Raw genomic sequence first — 23687 nt, 5'->3', positions numbered from 1 at the left:
AAAGGAAGCGCTGTGCTTTTGTCATCACACCCTTGGGCTTTAAGTCAGGCTCTAGCTCGAGCCTGCCTTTTGTATTTCCCAGGAAAGAACGTTTATCACTACTTACATTTCATTATTTTCACTTTATTAATGTACAGATTCACACAAAACATTATATTCTTGCTAAGGCCATTTCATTAATAAGTTTTCAGAGTACAGAGTTGTGAACTGGGGGGGGTGGGAATACAGCAGAGTGGCAGATTGTCATTTTAAAACCGTCACAATTTACCACTGATACACTGGAGGACATGCTGCAGCCTACTGGTACAGAACTATGCTTGTATTTGAATGGTGTTACTGCGCTCTGGAGTAAGAGACCGCACAACCCCACGGGTACGGTTTTCTGCTCCACGTACATCTTACCACAACTGCGCATAACACTGACAGCTGGAGCAGAGAACAAAACAAGGCGCAAGCTGCTCGCCTCGGTCGCGTGTGACGCTAGGAGAAGTAAACCTCATGGCTTCTGCCTCAGCACCCCTCACACCGACGGGCTTGGCTGCAAGTCAAGACAAACCTGTCAGTACGATGGGTCTTCGCTCGCTAAGGGAACAGGTGAATTAAAAATGGTTCTAACCCCATCCTTTTAATGCAGGTAAGCTCAGCAGCAGTTACATCTTTGGGCCCTCTTGTCCAAACTGAGAGCAAAGCTGCAGCTAAGCCAGCTTTAGCGACAAGATGACCTCCCTACCACCTCTGCATCCTAAGCCCAGCGTTTTCTCTGCCCAGCGGAGGCGGCGCAAGCCCGCGAAGGACACTGGTACAGGAAGGGGACGCCCTCGGAAAACAGCAGTCGGTCTCTGGTTCTGGTGGGCTCCCGTCTGGGGTGGAGACAGACCAGGACCACGCGCTAAACGGGGTGGAAGGTCTGTCTTTGCTAAGTTTGTGGGAAGACGTAGGTGACGCACAGTCTAAGTTAAAATGATGGGTTTGTCACGAGCAGTAGCCTTAAAAACACATTAAGAAGTGAAGAAAGTGAAGTTGTTTGGAAGAACGAGCCTCACTCATCCAGGCTTTTTAATACACTCACGGTGCCAGTTCTGCACAGCTCATGGGTCTTTTCTGCCAATAGAATAGTCTACAGAAAATGAGTGACCAGTGAGCTCAGTCAGGAGGAGAAAACAAAAAATACTAGTTCGGTGTGTATCAGGAGCAGTTTTTGGTTTTCGTAAGTCAGTGGTAGGGATAAAGTACCACTTTGACAGAACTAAACCCCTTAGACCACTAAGCCAAACCGCGCTCTACTCCCAGAAATATCTAGGTGAAAAACAAACTGAAGAGAAGTTCGAAAGCCATTTTTCCTGCCAGAACATGAGCAGAGACAATCGCTTCACCAAGAGAAACAAGGGCCAGAGTGCAGCCGGGCGGCAGCGCCCGCCGTTCCTGCTCCGGCCACGGGAGAGGGCCCACGTACGCCGCAGTTGTGCCGAGTGAAGCAATTAATTACTTTTTCATTCTTTATGTGTGAGGAGCGCAGCTGAAAATCACTTAATCACAGAGAAATACCGCGTGACATCTTAATATATACGCACATGAAGTAACAGTTTGATCACCTCTAGTTAAGGAGCGCGTCGCACGCGCGGCCTCGGTGGCAGGCATTTTAAAACACGTTTCTTAAAAGTTACCGCAGGAATTTTTTAAACGTGTCTATGCTTTTTCAAAGCAAGCTCGAGCCGCCTGTCACCCAGACCCCTAAAGCCAAGAGAGCGAGTCTCGGTCGCCACCTTTGCACGTCACAAGAACGAGGCAGCTTCACCAACAGCAAAGAGGTTGGAAACTAACGGCCGCTGCCCGGCGCACACAAAAGACCTGTAGCAGAGCCAGCAGCAGGAGTTCACGTAAATGAAAAGTTAGAAAAATAGATTATTACTCGGGTCAAGTCATCCCGGGGTAGGAGGGATGGGGATGCGCCACAAAATAAAGTGGAAAAATAGATCCAAGAAAATATAGAAGAACCTCACATTTTATATTTAGATCTGAAATACAAAATACACTGTTAACTAGTTCTACTCGCCACGACTGTCCGGAGGGCTGACACCAATCTAAGCAGACCTGTCCCCTAGCGGGTGACGCTTCCAGCGCTGGGCCGTTACCTATTTATCCGTGCACACACAGGACGGTCGCGCACGCATGCATACTGCAGGGAAGGGTCACAAAGCCTTTCACTAGCACCGTTAAAAAAAAGCTGAAATAGTTTAAAAAAAAAAAAACCAAAAAACCCAAAACACCCGGGTCCAAGTGTGCCTGACAGACGTCCGTTCAGAAACGGGAAGCGGTAACAATACAGCAACAGATCAGAAGCAATTATTTGTACTGCACTGGCGCGGACAAAGTATTTACATGCTGGAGTCAATGGTACTGAGCCTTAAGACAGAACAGTAGGGAAAAACAGCAGTCGCGAGGGCAGACTTTGGGTTCACGGCTAACAAAACCGAGAGGATTTCGGCCAGAAGTGCCTCTTTCCCCTTCGAAAGCTCTGCCAGCGCTACCCGGAGCGTGGCTCCTCACCTACCCACACTGTCACGACAAAAAGCAGGATAGTAAAGAAACACAAGTCATTGGATTTGTAAGCAACAAAATAAAGCTAGGTATTTTATCACGTATCCCATAGCGGTCCTTGGCTGTAACACACGAACAGATTGCTGAGGCTGCATGCCACAAATACCACGAACGATTCACTTCAGGTCCCCGTCCCCTTCTCCTTGGATCGACTTCTTGATGCGAAGCAACATGGTCGTAAGCCACTGATCCAACCGCGATATCGAATCGAATTCTTTAACCTATCAGAGACAAAAAAAACCCCAACAGTTTAAGTTATTAGAAAGCAAACGAGACTGATGCAAAAGCAGCACCCTGCAGCTCACGACGTGTGGGCTTTGAAGACTTCCAGTCTTCCCAGAGAAAAAAAAAATAGATATTTTATATTTTATCTATCCAAAACCACACAGAGCACCTTAAGGCACTGTCAAACAAACACGGAAAGGGGCTGGAGCAAAGCCAAGGCAGGTCCTTTACTTAACTCTTGATGATAAAATAGTAATTTTCAAGTATTGAGCCTGGGCCTTGCTAACGCGCAGCCTGGCAGCAGCTCTGCTAACACAGGTTGCTTCGCGGCAGGACGGTTACGCAGCGAAGTGCCCGGTGTCCCACACGCCCCAGAAAACAGATGGAAAAGGAACAACCCGCCATCCACGAGCAAAGCCGTGACTACTCACCGCCTCGGTGTATGCCTCGCAGTTTTGCTCCTCGTGGGCTTCCAGCAGTTTCTAGAAGAGCGTTAAAGATCAGGAAATACTTGGTTACGGCGTGTTCCCCAGGGCGGGTGCACGGCCGTCTCGTCCCCGGGGGAGGGGGCCCTCGGCACCCACGTGTCCTGCAGCAGCACCTTCGCGAGCTGCTCGGCCCACCCGCCACGAACACAGAAACCGCTTGGGGGTTTTGTCTCAAGTTAGAGTAACCATCCTTCTGCTGCAGCTGCTGCCACAAGCGTGGCGTGAGCCGGTGCCACGCGAGTCTGAGGTCCTCTAAAACGTTCGGCTACACGACCCAACCTCCGTAAAGGGCAGTATGCGTTTTCAAGCGTGACTATTATCTTAACGCTGGCTTTACTCACTTTCAAGAGCTTGCACTCCCGTGAGTCTGTGAACGCTGGGAACATTTCTTCGTATTTCTCAAGCGCAAGCTGAAAGAGAGAAGGCGACCCTTACGCTCGTTTCACACAAAACTACTTGCTTTTTTATTTGTCTTTGCCTTCCAGGCCTAAAAACCACACAAAGAGCCTAGGAAACTAGTCACAGCGAGTCCAAGTCCACACTGCGGCGCTTCACGCTTCAGCCCGTGCAACGGCCACGCGAACCCCTGCGCGCGCAAGGACGCGCCTCAGCCGGGAAAAGCTGGATAAGCGGGATGAGGAAGTTTGGGATAACGGCTCCGAGCCCACTGACCTTGGCGTTCAGCTCATCCACGATGAAGTGGCACAGAGCGGCTTTGAAGAAATACTCTTTCGCACTATACTTGAGCAAAGGATTATCCATCGTGTTTGTTCCGACCTAGGCACAAAAAGACATTATTAGAGTTGGGAAAGAAGAACACATCATTAAGAACTGAATTCAAAACAGGGCAGCTGCTTGGAATTACACGCTGCGCCATAACGCGAATAAAGACCATGGAAGTAAACGCCAGCATCCGTACAAAAAGCCGCTGGGAAGCCGGACAGATTTTTAACTACTCCCAAGTGAGGTCAGAAACCCGCAGGCAGCTGCGAGCGCGCAGCCCGTCCTGCCGGGGAGCCACTGCCCCAGCTCGGGGTACCCACCGCCGCCCCAGCACGTCCCGTCCCACCCGCGGGGGCGGGGAAGGCAAGTCGGCTCGGAGAAAAGCCGCTCCAGCATCAACCCTCCGCAGGTACAAAAGCAGCGCTGCAAGTGTTCCCAGGTAAATCCCTGGTACAAAGGCAGAGCGATCGAGTTTACAAATCTGGGGGGAAATTTTCTGCCAAACGTATTTGTAAATACGATCAGAAGTTGAATTGTAGACTTCCTTCCTGCTGCTTCCCCCTGCCTTCCACTAGAAACAACAGAGTTCATAGAATCAGAGAATTATTGAGGTTGGAAAAGACCTCTAGGATCATCAAGTCCAACCATCAAAAAAATGGTCATGGGAAAAAAAAAAAGCCTTTCCTAAGTTAAAGCAACTCTTACAGGCAGAGGAGCAAACCGTGTCTTGTAAAGGCATAATCAGCCCCAAAATCAGTATGATTAGGAGCTTCTAGGCCACAGCAATTCTGGGAGACCACCACACTGACCCCCTTTTCATTTTCAAGAAATTTTCGGCTCAGGATTTTCTCTAATTCACATCCGATCTGCAGCACCACTGAAACAAGACCTTTCACCCCAGAGCACACCTCCAACGTCCCACGTGTCGGAGAGTCCTTAAAAATACACCTGCGGGTAACTCGGTCCTACAGCAGAAAACCACCGCGCCCCCGCCGCCGCGACTGCCAACGCCAGCGCGAGGGACAGGAGCGCAGCCGCCGAGGGACGCGGTGGCCACCACGCCGGGCCGCCCCAGCCCCGCCGCCCAGGGGCGCGTCCTCACCTGCTCATAGATTTCTATCGCCTTCTGGTACTGCTCCAGCTGCGCCGCGTAGGCGGCCACCTTCAGCAGACACTTGTTGGCCGAGCTACAATCAATTACAGCATTAAAGTGAGTGATTGTGTCCTGGGGGGAAATAACAAAACTCCACACCCCGGTACCTCCAAAGCACTACCTGGGCGACTTAGGGGATATAAAAGCGGGGCCCAAAAGCTGCAAATTAGGGGAATTTTCTTTCTCACAGCTGAAATTAGAACACAGAAAGGCACAAAGACCCTCAGCTCGGCACAGACCTGGTATCAGAGACCGTCCAATCCCTCCGCGCTTCCTCTGCGCTCAGAAGGGCAGCCCGAGCCAGACAAGGCTGCGTGCAGGGTGAGAACCTTAACCAGAAACCTAAGCAGGGCTCTTTAGCGGGCGTTTCCAAGCGGCTGGCAGGCGCGGTGCGCAAGCACGCGGGCCATCTAGGACAAATCCCCGTCTCCAGCTCTTCCCTGCTGCGACTCTTACGAAGACCACTTGCCTGTTGGACTCCTCTCCTTTGTAATAGTCTGCGGCCTGCTCGTAGTGTGCGATCGCCTGGGGACAGAAACATCGCGCTTGAACCCCGCTTCCGAGGTGCGAGTTTTGGCCAGGCCAGCGCGCAGGCACCACGCTCACGAAAGCCCTTGCGTCCCACGCGCCGAGGGAGCGGCGGCACGGCGCTTCTGCTGAAGCGAGGCGCGGCCGCGCAGCCCCCGCGCACTCAGAACACCGGGCTGCCCTTGGCAACGTGACCACGAGCTTGTTACGAGCCCCGAGCTCCAGTGCGGGCTTAATGCAGGTGGCACTACTTGAGGTAAGGACTACAGTTACCATCGCAGCGCCACAAGGCTCCCCCAGCTTTGCCACGATAGAATAAATCATGTAACAGAACAGCCCTGACAGAGCAGGGCTTGATTTAAGTGGGGCTGTATGCGGAGAGGCAACACCAAAGTCATTAATATAGACAGGATCTAGTGAAGTGGAGCTGAGGAAGCAAATGATTATCTAGAAAATAGTATCTAGAAACCGTCAATTTTTGTCCTGCAAACTTCAAGCAGGAGATTTGCGGCCCAGCTGAGCTGCTGCAGGATTCCTGCTCAGGGACCTCGGCTGTGGGAACGAGGTGGTCAGTAGTGAAGTGTGAACTACAAGTAACAGCAGCTTCCTTTGGGTGCATCAGGGGGGGGAAAAAAACCGCTATAAAACTGGCCCCCACAACTTTTCCAAGGTGCTTTTCAGACGTGAAACACCACCTCAGCCCAGAAGGTTTCTCACCTGGGCGTTTGATGCTCAGCAGTGGGGCACACGCAAGAGTCAGGATTGCCCCGCGAGAGACCTGCGCTGGGAAAATCAGCGCTCACCCCGTTAACGCTAACTTTTAAGTCACGGGTGTTTTGCACCTACATAACAAAGCCTGGTGCCAGACAGGAGCCGGGTTTTATCGGCCGCCCTGAGCTCGGCGCTGCTCTGGCCGGGGAGGGAAATGCAGCCGCCGCACCTGCGACGCAGCGCTCGGCATCCTTACCTTCTCAATGTCTACCAGCTCGGCCTCGTAGATCTCCGCGATGGTGATGTGGTGCTTGGCAGCGATGGTGAATCGTCCCTAGAGAAGGCGGAGGTTGCGCGTGAGACGGGGGCTCCCCCTCCGCCCAGCGCACACAGCGTTTACCGAGCTGCATCACGATCACATCGTCCACGAGCTGCCAGCGCAGCTTCTTACCATGTCGGTGTAGATATCGATAGCTGCATTTAAGCAGTTGATGGCCTCTGCAGCATGAGTGTTCAGGAAAAACAACAGAGTCAGCCAGCACGTCAGGCTTCCCAGCCCAAAACCTCCCCCTCCTCCAAAAACCAGATCTTGGTAACATCTCATGAGACCAGAAACGAGATTCCTCAATAAATATCTACTCGCACACATATGTGCATATGCCTGGAACAACAGACGTGGCGTTTTCAACCCCTGAGGCCTATTGATGTAACGTCCCTCGCATTTTTGCACCTGCAGATCTAACCCCGATTCATCCAGCCCGAACACCCCCGTGCCACCGACAGCCTGCCGGTTCGCCCGCACGAGGACTCTGGCGCTGAGAGGCAACAGGCAAAAATTTGGCTGGGCGAGATACAAACGACTCGTACCCCAGGTCTGTCACGCTGCATCCTCAAACGGAGCAAAACTCAAAACGCCAATCTCGTAAACACGCAGAGGCTGCCGTTTTCTAGGAAATTTGGGTGTTTTAATTACGAAACAGTAGTATCAGCCCTGAGTTAGCTGCTTCTTTTGGCTTTCAAGTAGTCCGCAGCGAGGATCGGCAGCCCCGGGGAGCCGGTGCCTCGGCGTGCCACCTCCTGTGCCGCTACGCGGCTTCGCAAGAAGCAATCCCGTTTTCGCCCCCCTTACCTTGCGGGTCTGCTTTTTTGTAGGCGTTCCCGGCGTCCACGAAGCTGGTGGCCGAGTCGTGTTTGCTCTGCAGCTGCATGTGCAGCTTGGCCGCCTGGCAAAACGCGTTTCCTGCGGCTGGGAGAGAAGCGCACACGGACCCCATGGACCCCTCCGGCCCGGCAAGGAGCGGGATGGCCGCAAAGCACGCGTCGCTTCCCAGGACCCAGAGAGGACGAGAGATGGAGCAACCTCGAGCCGCGCGTGGCCAGGTACCGCTCGTCGGCAGGGGGCTGAGCCCGTCCCCACGGGGCGCAGCAGGAGCACCCCACCCGCATCCTCATCCTCGCCACCGGCTGCGCCCAGCACCTACTGGGCCAGCAAGGGGGATCCCTTGGACCTCGAAATCCACTGGATTTGATGTCCCAGCCCAAGGTATTTCCTTGCTGAAGAGCCAACCCAGGGCAGCGCCCCTTTAGCAGGCTTCCCTGCAGAATTACGAGCTTTCATTTTAGACAGTAAACTGCACCCCGGCTCATTTAACACCAGAACAGTCAGGTCACCCCCCCCTTTGCCCACCCTCCCAATATTTAAATCATCGCAGGGCCGGGCAGAGCAGAGGGATTGCATCGCCATAGGGACCATCCCCATGGAAACACGCTGGGATGTAAAACTCCACTGCGATAATTCGCAGGAAGATGCTTGTTGACTCGCGGGTCACCCCAGCGTCAGCCCCCCACCCCTGACAGCGGGGGCTGTACTCACCGCTCCAGTTTTTGGCGATCTTGAACATGTTGGCAGCCCGGGTGTACATTTCGCAGGCTTCCTCCACCCTGGTGTTGCCCCTGAAACGCAGCGAGAGCGCCCCTGATGCCGCGCCGGAACGAAACGCTGCCCCCGAAACGGGGGCCGAGAGCTGAAACAGGGCTTGGGGTGCCGCGGCGCCGTGTGCTCGGGCGATGTCACCCTGATTTTAAAAAGCAGGGGGAGCATCATGCTGCTCAGAGAGGGGAAAGCTGGATTCGGGGGACCGGCAGCCCCCGCCAGACCCTCTCCCAGGGGGTGCCAGCTCCACTGTGGAGGTGGGGGACGTTGGGTTAGCGCCTAACAGCATCCCCCCAACCCCGCTGTGAACAGGGAGCAGGCGGAGCCGGCAGGCGCCAAATAACCGAGCCCTCGCCAGAAAGGAGAGGGAGGGTTTTTCTTTGCATAAAGCAGGGACAGGAGAGCGGCGGGAAACCCACCCCTGCAATGGCAACTTAGGGTTTTGGCCCGTTCCTGAAGAGTTTGGAGCCTGGAGCAAGCCCCCATCTGCTCTCGGGTCCCTCCTTTCCAGGCAGGAGCTGCCGGCCTGTTACAAGCCAGTTGTCGTAAGACAAGAGTCTCACAAGAAACTCAGCAAAAACACCTGCAAAAAGCAAACTGTAGCGGGCGACGAGCTACTTGCATGGGTTAGGGAGCGCAAAGCAAGCCAACAAGAGCTGCCAGACAACCTGGTGCTTGTGTAACAGCCGCGGGCGCACGGCCTCCGCGTCCCGAAAACACACCTCGTCAGGCCGAGCCCCGGCACGCCGGAGGGTTTCCACCTCCGGGAGGGAGCGCGAGCGCGCCGCAGCCCAGGCCTCGCTGACGGGGTTTAGCAGCATGACTCGGCTCCCCGAAGCGGATAATTAACGATTAATTTATCTTGAGAGCAAAGTGAAATATTTTTGTTAATTAAACGCAGATTTCTTCACGGACTTACGCCGGCAGGGTCGTTACTGCCCTCTGCGGCACAGGGCGCCGCCGAGCCCAGGAAGGGCCGGAGCGCGGCAGGCGACAGCAGCTATTATTGCTGGTATTTTTTCCCTTCCTCCTCTGGCAGCCGACCACATTTCCCTTCTAAGTACGAGCCGGGTTTTTTTTTTGGACGGCTCCTTTCTTGCTCTTGAAAGCTGCCTTTTGCACGAACTGAAGCCAAAGGAGGCGGCGCACGGTAACGCTACACCCTGCGAGGCGTCCAGAACGGGGCGGGTTTCAGCCTTTTAGTCTCCAAAAAAAAATGAAAACCAAAACAAAAAAAGGCAAAGCGCTCGTGCAGGCTAACGGAGGTGTCCAGGAACAAGCCTGGCTGTCGATAACGCCTTTGGCCGGGCACCCCCTGTACCAGGAGGACGCCGAGAATGAAGTCACCCAGCACCTTCTCTTGCGTTGTAAAAAGCTATTGCTCTTGCGTCTATTTTTAGCCCAAGAAAATGAGAAATTTGCCTCTCGAAATCTCTGCCAGGTCGCTCCAAGGGTTTTTCGGCAATTCGCCACCCGGATTATGCCCCTGGAGCGCGCCCGGCCCGAGATTAATCTGCCGGAGGATGGGAGGAATTTATTTTTAAAACTTCTGCGTTTAGGGCTGCGGGCACTAGATGGTTCCCGGCTGTTGTTTAGAAACATCGAGGCCTCCACAGGAGCATCGCTCCGTAACTGCTCTTTTCTTAAAAATAAGATTTAAATAAATAAGAAAGCTAACACCGAGGTAGCCAAAACTGCTCGTTTTTTAACCCCTCCCCCAGGCACAGCTCTTGCACCCCCAGGAATATCTACTTTTGAGCAAAAAGACCCAGTAAAAAGGCAGCTTTGCCATTTTCGGGGGTATCGCTCCCCCCGGCAGCCCCATCCCTCCAGAGGGTCTCCATGAGCCAAGGGCTCGGGCCTGCAGCCTTGCCGGGCAGAAAATCATCTGTAGAACCCGGAGCCTGGCTCCAAACCCTCCCTGGAGCCGCAAAAGGCCTCCAGGAGGTCGGGGGCCTTCGAGCCTCGCCCCGGCAGCGCCCGCGGGTGCCGCGGTGCTCCCCAGGACGCGGGGAGAGGGCAACCCTCGCCAGGGCGAACCCCGGCGATGCCGCGGCCACGAGAGCGTTACCAGCAGCGAGTCCCCACTCGGGGAAAGCCGGGATGAGCAAGCACGGCCGCCCTGGAGCCAGACCTGGGGACACCCACCCCGAGGGCAGGATGAACGCTGGGGGGAGCACAGGCAGGCGCCCTGAGCTGCAGAGGCCGGGTGGGCTCATCACACCGCTGTGCGGACAGACAGCTGCGGGGGGGGGGGGGCACGGCACGGCAAGGGGTGTGCTGCTGGAGCACCGCTGGCCAGGCTCACCCCCTGCTTTGCTATGTGTGTACCCCTCCCCATGCTCTAACAGAGCCCACCCGCTGCAGAGGCTAAGGGAGACCCTCACCCACACGGGGGGGGGGGGGCGACACACACAGCACCCAGGCAGAGGGGCAGGAGCTGGGGATGCCCCCCCGCAGGCACCCACACACAGGCCCCGGCTCCCTTCGCACACCTGCACCCCCTTTTTTTGCAACCCCTCTCTTCACACACCTTGCCAGCCCCCCCCCCTTTTTGCAACCCCTCCTTCGCACCCCCTGCAAGTCCCCCATTTTGCACACCCTGCCCCCCCGTTTTGCAACCCCTCCCTTCGCGCACCCCTCCTCCCCTTGCACACACCACCCCCCCCCCGCTCGCCGCCCCCCGCAGCCCCGCTCACCCGAAGAGCCCCCGCAGGAAGGAGTGGGAGCCCTTCACCCGCTTCTCGGCCTCCGCCATCAGCTGCACGGCCTCCCGCTCCTTGCCCGTGCTGTCCATCGCGGCGGGCCGCCTCCTCCTCCTCCTCCTCCTCCTCCTCCTGCACCGGCGGGCGCGTGCACGGGGAGGGCGGCGGCGGGCGGGCGCGTGCCGGGGAGGGGGCGGGGCGCGTGCATCACGCACGCCGCACGGCGCAGGAGGCAAGGCGCGTGCTGCGAGGCGCGCGGCGGGGGGCTCACGTTTGCCCCCTCGCACCGCTCACGCTGCGCGCATTGCGCGCGCGGCGCCCGCCCCAGAGGGGGGGAAGGCAGGAGCACCCGGCGAGGGTTTTCCCTCCACCCTTCTGGGGCGATCCGCACCCTGCAGCAAGGCGGCGCCAAGGCCCGGAAACTCTCGGGGCCCTCTTGCAGCCACGGGTGGAGTCGATCGGCTTTTGCACCTTCACAACAAGGGGGTGGGGTGTGTGCAAAACGGTGAAGCTTGTGCACCTGGGTCACCCCAGCGGCGCCCGGCGCCCTCAGAATTACAAAAGTCATTCGGAAAGGGAGATTCATTCGTGACCTAACTGAAAGTGTACATCCCGGTTAAGAAATCAGCCGTCGCTGGGATGGGAGCGCTTAAAATAGGGAGAAAGCGGAGCAGGGTCCAGCTGCAGCCCTTGGTTAGACACCCACGGGCAGCGCACGCTGCCAGCTCAGTCAGGATTGACCCTTATCCCTCCCCGGCCAAGGCACTCACCCGCCCTCGCACTCGCTGCACGCACAGAGTAGGCCAGGAGGAAGAAAAAGTGAATTCATCATTTACGTTACTATCTGAGTTTCCACGGAATTACTTCAACACAGCAGGTAGAGCTGAAGCTCCCCGGAGAAGGGCGCTTGTTGCCGGTGGATATTCTGCATCGAGTGGAAAAAATACAGAAAAAGTCAGGAGAAGAGGGTGAAAACACGCCTGGTTTCCCTCCCGATGCATGCGTGTCCTGCCCACCCCCCCAGTTATGTGAGCCCACGGGTGGGTCCCTCCCCTGAGCAGCTCAGCACAGGGCTTACAAACTTCATGCAGACCGAATGCGCAGGAGAAAGGGAGAAGGTAGAAATCACTCTTTTTTTTGTTTGTTTTATCCTGTAAATCCGCACCGACCTCACTTCTGAACTAGCGGCCAAGCGCCGAGGCCCTGCGAGGGACGTGTATTAGCAAAGGCAGGCGGGGGGTGAGGAGGGACCCCTCTGGGTGTCCTCCCCCCCCAGCCGCTCGTTCCCTCAGGTTTTTAAGGCGATAGCACACGTGCCCCCACAGAGACAACCCAGGCCGCACAGCCGCCTGCACAGCGTGAGGATTAAGGGGCTGGAAGGGCCAGGACTAAGATGCACAGACACAGCTGGGCCCTGGATTAGGCAGATTAGCGGCGGGGCGGTCAAGCCTGAGGCTGCCGCTCAGGGCTGGACTACAGCTCCCGGCGTGCCCCACATCCAGGCGCCCTGGAAGCATCCCTGGCCTCAAAAGAGCAGGGGGGACACCTAGGGGGGTGCCAGCACCCCCCCACGTCCCCCCGAGCCCCGCTGCCCCATGCACACCAGCAGCAGGCGCTTGCCTTCCACCCGGTCTGCAACAGGAGCCGAGTTATGGTAATTAAGGTGTAATTAAACCCCGCCGCGGGTTCGTATCGCTGCCCAGGAGCTGTCTGCGCGTGCACAGGCCCCGCGGTGGCGTGGGCACCCCCGTGTCACCGTCACGGTGCCAGGAACAGCCCGCAACCCCGTCCCCAGCACTCGTCCACAGGACCGTCCACGGCCCGGTAAGGAAACACCCAGGCTCACAGAAGGATGGGAGCCGCGCGGATGGAAACTTGGGGCTGCGGGATCCCAGAGACACGGCCGCGCCTCGGCACTGAGCAACGCCAGGCTGCAGAGCTGGGGGTCCGCACCGGGAGAGCTGGGGCAAAAGCCCGCTGCCGGGGGAAATGCAGGTTGCTGACCTTGTTGCAGGGCTGTGAGACACTAAAGCCAACAGCATTTTCAAAGCCAGAAGCTGCCATCCAAATCCAAGGTCGCTAGTAAAAATGGTAACGCTTGCAGACTGCGAAGGATCCGTAATCATCCCAGGTTTTGTTTCCCTTTTCCAGGCAGGACGTGATGGAGCCTTTTTACCTCTATGACCTCGGGCTCCTAACAGAAAACAAAGCTATTCAGAGGATCCTCTGCCCCATGGCTGCACAGCTCTGCCATCTAATCCTCGCCCTCGAGTGGGAAGATGGGGTTTCTCAGGCTTTTCCCAATTTGGGGGAGCATGCAGAAAAATTAGCCAAAGCCACAGAAGAACTTGCTTCTGTTGCAAGAAGGTAAGCTTGGTGGGTGTCTCCTGCGGAGGTTTGGGGGCTGGGACGGAAGAGGAAGGGATGGCAAAGAAACTGGCGGGGGGGGGAGCCTGCCTGCACCCTGCTAGAGGTGGGAACAGGAGGGGGGGGATAGCATTAGGAAGGGAAAAAGAGAAATGGGACAAAGCAGGGGCACGTGCTTGGAAGGGATGTGGCAAAGTAAGCAAAACCTCAACAAGCAACGTTTAAGCTAAACATATCTTAAAATAGCGGTCAGACAACTGACCAAATGCTTCAATTTACTGAATGCTTCAGTAAACTGCAGCCCAAACCCACGGATTAGGCACCGGCCACTGGGCTGTTTTGCTGCTCCAGCTAGGGCCTGGTAGAGGGCAGGCACCCCACCTTAAAGCGAACTGCAGCCACTGCAAAAGGGTCTGAAAGAGTTTGCAAATACAGCTAAAATCAGTTCAAGCCCAGGAAATGTCTGGCGCGGCTGGTACTCATGGGATGGCCAAGAGCTGAGCCCAGCAGCTTCTGTTCCAGGTTGGCTGAGGAGTGCAGTGACGAGGTGCTCAAGGAGGAGACGCGTCCTGCGGCCGAGTCCCTCGTCCTGGCAGGGAGGAGTGTGCTGCTGGCAGCCCGTGAGCTCCAGGTACAGCCGGAGAGCGCTGGCCGCAGGGAGCAGCTGGCTGCGTCGGCAAAGAGGGTCTTAACAGAGACAGCGAAGGTAACGGCGGAGGGGGACAGTGCCAGGGTGAGCAGGGGAGGTCGGGCTGGGATGCCGCGGTGGGTAAGGGTGCAGCTGTAGGAGGGGTAAGAGCTGTCCTCCACCAGGACAGGGGCTGGGGCTTGGGGGACGCCAGAGCAATGGCTGTTTCCTCACCGTGTGCTCACTAGGGCAGCTCTGCAGAGCAAAACGCACCTCTGCTCTTCCTGCAAGGGCTGGGGTGTCATCTTGGCTGCACAAGGGATCAAAGAGTGAACAGGGATTCTTGAGCCTCAGCCGCTCTGACCATTTGTTCTGCCGTTTTCTTCCGGTTAGATTCTTCAGATTGAAGATGCTGCTGGGGCGAGGAGGGTAATTCAGGCTGCCAGCTGGCTTTTGGAGTGCCTGAGCGTGCTGCGGGATGCAGCGGACATGCCAGGAATGCTGGCTGCTTTCCGGGCCTTTGCCGAGGCCTTGCTTCTGCTGAGCAATCTGTCAGCAAAGCGCCTCGAGGAACTCGGAGATGGTCCTCGACAGAAGAGCTTGGCCCAAACTTTGCAGCTCCTTCAGAAGTGCATTCCTTTGCTCCACGCCGCAAAGCACAGCGATCTTAAACTCTCCGGGGATTGGCAAGTCAGAGTCTCCACAGACGATGCTTTCCAGCTGACAGAGAGGACCATCAAAGAGCTCACGTCCCTGCTCATCGGTAATATGGGCAGCAAGGAGCCACGGGACAGACACGGGACCTTCTCCCAGCACATGAGCAGGCTGCTGGCGCTGCTCTCACGCCCAGACCCGGTGCAACTCTCTGACAGCGAGTTCAGTGCTCACGTGGAAGCGGTCATTTTCTACTGCATGTTTCTAGCAGACTCGGCCAGGCCAGATCTGAAGCTGGATCTGGTAAAACATTGCTGGGTTCTGCTACAGCTGAGGAAGAGCATCTGCAGCCGCGTAAGCCAGCAGGAGGGATGGCCAGGGCACAGCAGCCTGGAGAAGGAATGTCGCGCCATGAGAGAGGAGGTAGAGACTCTTGACCAGGCAGCGCTCACAGCAACTCTGTGCCAAATCCTCGACACCTTCTTTGAGGGTAAGGAGCCCCTGAGGCCCTTAGTTGAAGATGCTGTTAGCCTTGCTGGTACAGGGTGTTTTCCAGCAGGACAAGGAGGATTTTTAAAGAAGCTTCAGCCCCTCACTGCCACCTTCTTCACACACGCCCAGCAGATGCTCAGAGCGGCAGACTTTGTTCTGGCCAGGTGTGCCGAAACTGATACCGCTAGAGAAATCGGAGAGTGGGTGGAGTATCTGAAGAGGCTCCTTGCCCGTCTCCCTCCACTGCTGACGGACATGAGCAGAACTATAGCCCAGAGGAGCGCTGCCAAGCAACTGCAGTCCTTGTACCACGCCTGGGCTCGAGCAACAGAAAGCCTCTTGCAGTGTTTTGAGGAGACGGTCAGCACAGCTGAATTCCTGAAGCTGTCCATCCAGGAAATGGCCAAGCACAGGGAATGGTGTGAAAAGGCCCTGGGAAGTCAGGACCCCGAGAGGCTCTCTTGGCACGCAGCTCGCCTCTCCAGCTGGGCTCAGTGGGTGGTGGAAGCTACCACCAGGTACGTGGACAGAGCCACAGACCCCATTTTCAGGAACGGATTGCTGGTTTGGGTTGAGCAACTGGCCAACTCCATCCTTGAGCTGAAAGCGGCCACAGCCCTTTGCCCAGAGAGACTCTCCTGCCTCCAAGCTAGGGATGTCTTTTCAAAGGCAGCAAGCTGCCTGATGGGTGCTGCTCACCATGTCCGAGACGGGCTGGATGGCTCCAACCACCCAGACATCCTCAGCCCTCTCCGGGCACAGGTGCGAAGCACTGATGTTGCAAAGGCGCTTGAACTCAGCCTGTCGCACACCGGGCTAAAATCCGTTACTGACGAGGCTGCGTTGCAAGAAGACACCTTAAATCATCAGTCTCCACGAGCAGGTAACTTACACCCGGGTGCTGTTCCAAGGAAAGGAGATACGCACCCTGTCATTACGGCTCTCCTAGCAGCAACCAGAGCCCGTGATACGGCAGCTGTCAACGCTGCTTGCTCCGCCTTGCTCGAACTCTCCAATGGCTGCGTCGATGCGGCGAAGGAAGCGCTGCCCGTTGCTGAGTCTCCCCAGATGGAGACACTGGGGCAGTACCAGAAGATTGTATTACTGACACCATGTGTTATTAGCCTGACCAGGGAAACAGCCCCAGGGCAGCTTCATCATCCAAGCAGACTTCTCCAAATGGCACTCGCTCTCTCAGAGAGGATCTGTGAGACCAAAGAGTCCCTGGCAGCCGTGGCAGGCTCTTGGTATAGTCTGTCTCAGCAAGTATTCGGCTTTATCTTGTCTGCTGACTTTTTGAGAGGCAAACAGGCTTTGGACGAGACCATGATGAGTTTAGCAGGAGCAGTTCAGTTAGCAGGAGACATTGCAAGCCTAGCCTGTAGTAAGGGAAATCCCATTTCCCCCGATGTCTGGGAGAGCCTTCTACAGGTCCAAGCCAAGTTTTCACGCGCTCAGATGAGCACCAAAGTGTTACTTGAGAAAGCGGCGTCCTTCAAGGGCTCCTGCAGGGTGGGAAAGGCCAGCCTGGAGCTGCACTGTGTCCGGTGGGCCGTCAGCATGCACGTCCTGCTGGGTGCCGTCGATCAGTTCGTAGGCAGGGATGTCCTGTTCCTGAGGGAGCTGAGGAGCGCCATGAAGAACAAGCTTTGCTCACAGAGCCTCTTGGCTGCTGTGTCTGAGAACTCCCTGAGGCTGCAGGAGGCCGCCCGGCTCTCTTACTTGTCCTGCCCTGAAGACAGCGATGGCAGTGAAATCCTAGTGCTCAGGGAGGAGATAAAGGTGCTCATGGAAGCACTGCTGGATGCCTCCAATACCCTCTTGGTCTCCCCACTGTCTACTGCCAGCTTGTACATTCGCTTTGAGCTCCTGCAGACAGACTTGGCCCTCAGGACCAAGGCGTTATTGCTCCACCTGGAGAAGGTCAATACCAAACACCTGCAGGTCATCCGAGATGTCGTCGGACCAGCCCTGTCCCCCCTCTCTCAAGAGGAGAGGGAGAGGAGCAAACAGGCCTTTGAGGAGAAGGCAAGTCGGCTAATGGCTAATGTTCAGTGGGTCAAAACCACCCTCCAAGATGCTCTGGAGGCCAGCGGTCAACTGCAGTCACAGGCGAACCTGCTCTCGGTGGCAGACCACCTCCTGGTCCTCACGTCTGATGCAGTGGGCAGCACCAGGCAGCTCTTCCAGAGCTGCCAGGACAAAGGGCATCTCTGCCTGGACAGTATCGTCTGGTACTGGTCAGCAAACGCCCGCTACCTCGTCACGCAGCTTCAGGCTGCTCAGGGCATCAGCGGACACGTCCTGCGGCTCATCAGACAACGCTTGCAGAACGCAGGCGACCAGCGCTCTCCGAGACAACGCAACAGCGCAGCCAAGCTCTTCCCAGCCCGAGAGCTTGATGCTCTGAGCCTCACCAAGTCAGCAGAAACTTGCCCAAGCAGGAGCGGACGAGCAAGTGGAGCCTCCAGGGAGGCATGTGAAACGGTACAGTAGCGGTTTTCCCCCCATCAACCCTTACTGCAGGGTGACAGTCCGGGCTGTCAGTGAGGCCTGTTACCCACACCGGCCCGGGCTGTCAGTGAGGCCTGTTACCCACACCGGCCCGGGCTGTCAAGTCAGGCCTGTTACCCACACCGGCCCGGGCTGTCAGTCAGGCCTGTTACCCACACCGGCCCGGGCTGTCAGTCAGGCCTGTTACCCACACTGGCCCGGGCTGTCAGTCAGGCCTGTTACCCACACTGGCCCGGGCTGTCAGTCAGGCCTGTTACCCACACTGGCCCGGGCTGTCAGTCAGGCCTGTTACCCACACTGGCCCGGGCTGTCAGTCAGGCCTGTTACCCACACTGGCCCGGGCTGTCAGTCAGGCCTGTTACCCACACCGGCCCGGGCTGTCAGTCAGGCCTGTTACCCACACCGGCCCGGGCTGTCAGTCAGGCCTGTTACCCACACTGGCCCGGGCTGTCAGTCAGGCCTGTTACCCACACCGGCCCGGGCTGTCAGTGAGGCCTGTTACTCACACCGGCCTGGGCTGTCAGTGAGGCCTGTTACCCATACCGGCCCGGGCTATCAGTCAGGCCTGTTACCCACACCGGCCCGGGCTGTCAGTCAGGCCTGTTACCTACACCGGCCCGGGCTGTCAGTCAGGCCTGTTACCCACACCGGCCCGGGCTGTCAGTCAGGCCTGTTACCCACACCGGCCCGGGCTGTCAGTCAGGCCTGTTACCCACACCGGCCCGGGCTGTCAGTCAGGCCTGTTACCCACACCGGCCCGGGCTGTCAGTGAGGCCTGTTACCCACACTGGCCCGGGCTGTCAGTAAGGCCTGTTACCCACACCGGCCCGGGCTGTCAGTCAGGCCTGTTACCCACACCGGCCCGGGCTGTCAGTCAGGCCTGTTACCCACACCGGCCCGGGCTGTCAGTCAGGCCTGTTACCCACACCGGCCCGGGCTGTCAGTCAGGCCTGTTACCCACACCATGGAGCATTAAGATAAATGACAGTGGCGGGGACCTCTGGAGGTCAATAGTCCAACGCCCTGGCCACCTTCGAAGTTAGATCAGGTTGCTGGCTGCCCTACTCAGCTGAGTTCTGGATATCTGACCTGACGTAGGCTCTTGCATAAATAAACCCATCTCCAAAACACTGTTTCTGAGGAGCAGAGGGCTGTACTCCTCTCCCTCCCCTGAAACACCACCTGTCTGCTCAGCTCCTCACCTCCCCATAATCACCCTTTGAGAGTACCACAACAACTGCTGTCAGTTGTCAGGAGCTGGCAAAGGCTTCAGCAACACGATGCAGATCACTCAGCAAAGTGGTTTACAGCACTCAATCGTTCTTCTCAACTGCGGGCGCTGTCAGCTCACGTGGCAGCTACCGCCCATCTGGAGATAGCTCCAGGAGACAACAGCACAGGGCATTTGGATTTTGGGTGAAGGCAGGGGAGAGAAGGGCTGGTTGGGAAGGCAAAGCAGGCCCACTGAGGTGGCGGGCAGCTCTCCTGTCTACTCACCAAAAACTGCTTCAGAAACACACAGGTGGAGACTTCTCAGTATCAGCATCGGTGCGTCTGCACACTCCAGACATCAAACCTCTTCAGTTATTGTCTCGACAGCACTGGAACGGTCCTCCCAGCATCTCCCCTGCCAGCAGCCCTGCAAAGTGTGAGGGAGAAGCCAGTGACATGTGGCAGGGTGGCCCCAGCAAGATGTCCCAGGTCACCAAGGGCATGGCAACAAGGATGCTTCACATGACTCAGTTCCTGAGGAAGAAGGGCCCCATCATGGTATGGAGTGTTTCACCCCCTCCACCCCAGCACTTTAAAAGGCATAAAGAAAACGTTTTTTCCCTCAAGAGCGTGGTCAAAGCCAGTGACAGGGCTGCCCAGCGCCCACTGAAACCCCTGAATTACCCTGCTCTTGTAAGAGCGGCTCCGGCTGCATTTGTCGAAAGCGATAGAAATTACTTCCTCCTGATTAGATATGAACCTGGCAACCAGTCCCTTCCTTTTTTCAGGATATATATGGGCTTCCTCGGCGCCCCCTGTCTTGCAGGAAAAGTGATCTTTTTTCTCCTTCTCTCCCCAAAGACATTTATTTCTATTCTCTTTTAGAGCAAGGACCAGCTTGTCGCCTACGCGAGGCAAATTGCTTCCGATGGGCAGGTGTTCGTTAGGTTTGGCCAGATCATTGCAAGGCACTGCCTCGACAGGAGGTGCTCCGCAGAGCTGCTGTGCGCCGCAGAGCGGACCCACACCATCAGCAGCCAGCTCGGCATCGTGGCCAGGTGAGTCACTGAGGTCAAGGGCAATCTCTCCCAGGGCTGGTGGCCCACTTCTCAAAGGGGTGCGCGTGGTGGTCTCCAGAGGTCCTTCTTGGATCTGGGCGTAGCCCTTACAGTCCAGTTACAATTCAGTGGGCTCCCTCGTCTCTTCCTGTGGCTGCAGACGACAGCCCTTTCCTCCCCTGCTTTGCCTGCCTCTGTGGAAACCTGCTCTGACAGTGGAGGCGACAGCCTTCTGGTTTTAGAGTAATTGAGAATTCTGGCCACACAGGGGAGGCACGCTGTCTGATGCTCTTCCAGTAAAATCCCTTAAAATGTCTTTTCAGGGTAAAAGCAGTCACTGCAGAGAGCAAGTCCTCTTCTGAGCTGCTTGTGAGCAACGCGCAGAACCTAATTCAAGCCATTTCGCACATTCTGAAAGCAGCCGAGGCAGCATGTATCAAAGTAAGTTAACCCTGATGGCATCAAAGAGGTTTTGCAAGGTGGAGTCCACGCTGTGGGGAGCTCCTACAGCCCAGTCCGGTTACGGGAGGTAGGACCCGGCTGCCGTGGGACCTCCGTCAACTCCAGCTGGGGGTAAACATTCTTACTGTGATGTTTTTATTTTATGCCTTTCTGTCTTGTTTCCAAAGCCTCCTTCCAGGCATTGAATCTGCTCGGTCACTGCTACCAACTCTGAAGTCAGCTGGTCAGTTTCCCATTTCATTTTTGGATAGGAGCACAGCAGCATCTCGCTGGAGGCCTTTCTTTGGAAACAGTCCATGTCAGTCTTAGCCTTTAATGTTGTCTCAAGACGAGCTCGGATCAAAACTCCCAAGAGCTCCCCTCGCAGCTGCCAGCGATGGCTGACTGATCCAACTGTAAATAGATTGTGAGAGCGGATTTTATCTGAAGGCACTCGGAAAACGAGCACAAACACAACCAGACTCTCCGCTGATGCAGTTGTTCATGTGCCATAGCCTCCTACATAATCCTACAACTTCTGCTGAGCCCATCTTTGTGAAAGAGGCAGTTTTGATTAGAATCCTATTTAATGGAGAATCAGCCACAAGAGTGGAAAAGCTCATCCTGTGGTTAATTGCCCATACTGTTAAAAATATACTATATACGTCCTTTTTTTACTTTGCTGATCTCAGCTGAAGTAACTAGCCGTTCTTTTATCTTGGTTGTCTAGACTACAAAGTCCTTTAGGACCTGGCTTTTTCCCTTTGGAAATTTCCCCGCTTATCAATAAACTATATTGTATTCCTTTTGTCTCTCTGTAGGCAGGTTTTTAAGCACTTTAAGGATTTTTTTTTTTTAAGCATTAGCAGTTAGAGAAGCCACATTGGTCACACACACATTGATACATTCACACTTTTATATCATTTAAGATATTTTAAACAAGTTCATGTACAATACATTAAAGCATGCGAATATTTTGTCTAATAGGGTTTGCAACAGCCCCCACCTGACTCTGAAGAAGAAGAAGTAGCTGCTTTTTGCCTGCAGTGGAGAAAAAACCTGCTGTGGCATAGAGCCAAGGAGTCTTTAAACACAGACAGGGATGAATTAGGGCTCCGCAAGACTCAGGCAAGGGCTGAACCCACCCTGACGGCTATGGTGCAAGAACTATCACCTCTGACCAAGAACACCCCCGAGCATCCAAAACCTATTGAGGGACACACAATTATGGACAGCCATCTGTAAAAACGGGAAGGGACTTCTGCTGGAGGGGTACTGCATTGCTAACTGGCCTCAGCAGAAAGAGCACAACCTTTCTGCAACGGGGCTGCTCCTGGCTCACATCTCTGCTGCTCTCCAAGCTGCTCTTGCAGGACTGAGAGTGCAAGGCCTGGAAAGGCTTTTGTGTGCTGGCCGCTCCTCCTGCGGCAAATTCCACCCTGCAGAGACACTGCTTCCTTTTGGCGACTGAACAAAGAGAAGAATAGAATGATGCCACATGCTAGTGCACTTCCGAAGGGGCCTCTCGTCCAGACGGCGTCTGAAGTTGAGTAATAAGATGCGATACCGAGCCACAGAGGACGCTGATGTTGGGGAAGAGCTTTAAGACCCAGTCAAAGGGAAAGAGGTTTCCTGTTCAGTAAAATATCATTCACTGATCTTTGTTACTTGGCATGGGAGTCGCTCTGAAGCCATTTCTCCTTAATCAATGGCCACCAAGCCGGGCCAGAGGGGAATGAAATATTTCGTATTCATATACTGCACGCCTCTGACTAGCTGTGAGCCAGCTCTGGCTCTTACGTAGCCGGTCAGGCTGTTGTCTTTCCCCTTGGGCAAACATGGCTATAGGGAAGACAGCATTTGATGAGGTACCTTCATTATATTACTTTCAATAACTGCCAGTCCTCCTGTGTTCGTCAGTGCCCAAGATGTGATCAGAAGGATGTGGGAACACACTTGTAGCAGCAGATCTGGCTGGAAGGAAGGATCAGGGGGTTCTGTAAATGACTGCATTGCTCATCTGCTGCACAAGAAAGCCTCAGAGCTGGGAGGTCTTTCTCAGGCCCTGATCTTTTGCACACTATCAAACTTTTTTGCAACCATCACCTTTTTAGCAACCATCGCCCTTTTTTCTAGGGGTAGCAATCCTAAATATTCTGCAGGACGAGAGGCCAGACATATATAAACCTGCAGAAGAGCCAGCACGCTGGGTGGAGCTCATACACAAAATACAAATGCAGAGGGTAACGTGCACTACAAAAGCTGGAGGAAAGAACAACTGAATGAGAAGGAAGACCACAGGATAGGATCACTGACTTTTGAAATGCAAACAGGAGTGTAATTAAGCATTCTCTACTTTGCAAGAATAAATTTATTTACTTTGCAATATGAAGGATTCACGTTAAGAGTCTTTTAGTCACAGTAGGAAAATATTAAAACAGGCTACCCAGGGAGACTACAAATCTCCCTCGAGTATTTTTATCATGGGGCAGCAAACACCCGGCGGTGCTCTAGCAATGCTCAGTCTTTCTGAAGTGCAGACAAGATCAAACATTTTACCCTTTCACGTCTCCAGGGCTAGCAGGCGCTGGGAGCGTTTTGTCTCACCTGCTGCCCCTGACTAGGCAGATCCTGCAATGTGGAGAAATGAGACTTTTCTCCCCAAATCCCTCTCAGCCCCAGGACTCTCTTTTACCCAGAGTAAAACATTCAGTGCTGATGATCACCCACCTCATAGCGACAGGCTCACAGAGCACTCAGGACCGACGATACTGGCTGCTCCCGTTACACCCGTGCTTCACAGCCTCGGGGGCACGTGTTGCAAGCGTCTGAGGGAAACACGGCTCCGCACCAGCATGCTGCACGTGGGGAAGAGACGGAAACGGGCCCTCCCTGCAAAAGACACAATGAATCCGCATAGCACGTGGGACTTGACTTGCCTGCAGCCCATTCCAGCCCACCTCGGTGTGCCAGGGCTGTCCCCACCTGCCCCCTCTGACCTTCCCCGTATCGGGCGGTTTAGTACTTGCGCCGTAGCAATGCATCTCCTCCACGTTCCGAGACAGCGCAGTAGCAAAGGACACACCAGAGCAAGCGTAGGCTCGGGGAAGAAATCTGCAACGAATAAACCAGCGAGCCCAGGCAGACGGAGGAGCGAGCGGCAGCCTGCAGACCCTCGTGCCATGCCTGGGGAGGCTCTCAGGGCCCTGCCGGCTGGGCACGGCTGGATCTGGGAAGAAGGAGGGAGATGGTTATAC

General features: G+C 55.5%; 2 protein-coding genes across 3 annotated transcripts; one reads left to right on the top strand and one right to left on the bottom strand.

Moving 5' to 3' along the window:
* Positions 1–107: 107 nt before the first annotated feature.
* NAPB (NSF attachment protein beta) lies at positions 108–19345 on the bottom strand. 2 transcript variants are annotated; one of them, XM_075089674.1, is made up of 11 exons: positions 19217–19345; positions 8300–8379; positions 7556–7672; positions 6878–6924; positions 6683–6760; positions 5657–5712; positions 5137–5221; positions 3984–4088; positions 3653–3721; positions 3255–3305; positions 108–2819 (listed from the first exon to the last, which is right to left on the bottom strand). In XM_075089674.1, exons 2-11 carry the CDS (start codon positions 8346–8348, stop codon positions 2715–2717), a joined length of 762 nt encoding a protein of 253 aa, XP_074945775.1. In that variant the 5' UTR covers positions 8349–8379; positions 19217–19345; the 3' UTR covers positions 108–2714. The 2 variants fall into 2 exon arrangements, with proteins under 2 accessions (XP_074945775.1, XP_074945774.1); XM_075089673.1 differs by lacking the exon at positions 19217–19345 and adding an exon at positions 11059–11204.
* On the top strand, positions 12812–22814 carry LOC142055566 (uncharacterized). Its single transcript, XM_075089665.1, has 8 exons — positions 12812–12888; positions 13216–13431; positions 13954–14137; positions 14453–17692; positions 19319–19489; positions 19817–19989; positions 20313–20430; positions 21418–22814. The coding sequence occupies exons 2-8, from the start codon at positions 13226–13228 to the stop codon at positions 21673–21675; spliced, it is 4350 nt and encodes a 1449-aa protein (XP_074945766.1). The 5' UTR covers positions 12812–12888; positions 13216–13225; the 3' UTR covers positions 21676–22814.
* Positions 22815–23687: the final 873 nt, after the last annotated feature.

This window comes from Phalacrocorax aristotelis, chromosome 3 (assembly GCF_949628215.1).
Source record: "Phalacrocorax aristotelis chromosome 3, bGulAri2.1, whole genome shotgun sequence".
Taxonomy (NCBI): Eukaryota; Metazoa; Chordata; class Aves; order Suliformes; family Phalacrocoracidae; genus Phalacrocorax; species Phalacrocorax aristotelis.
This window is presented reverse-complemented; position numbering and strand designations above follow the sequence as displayed.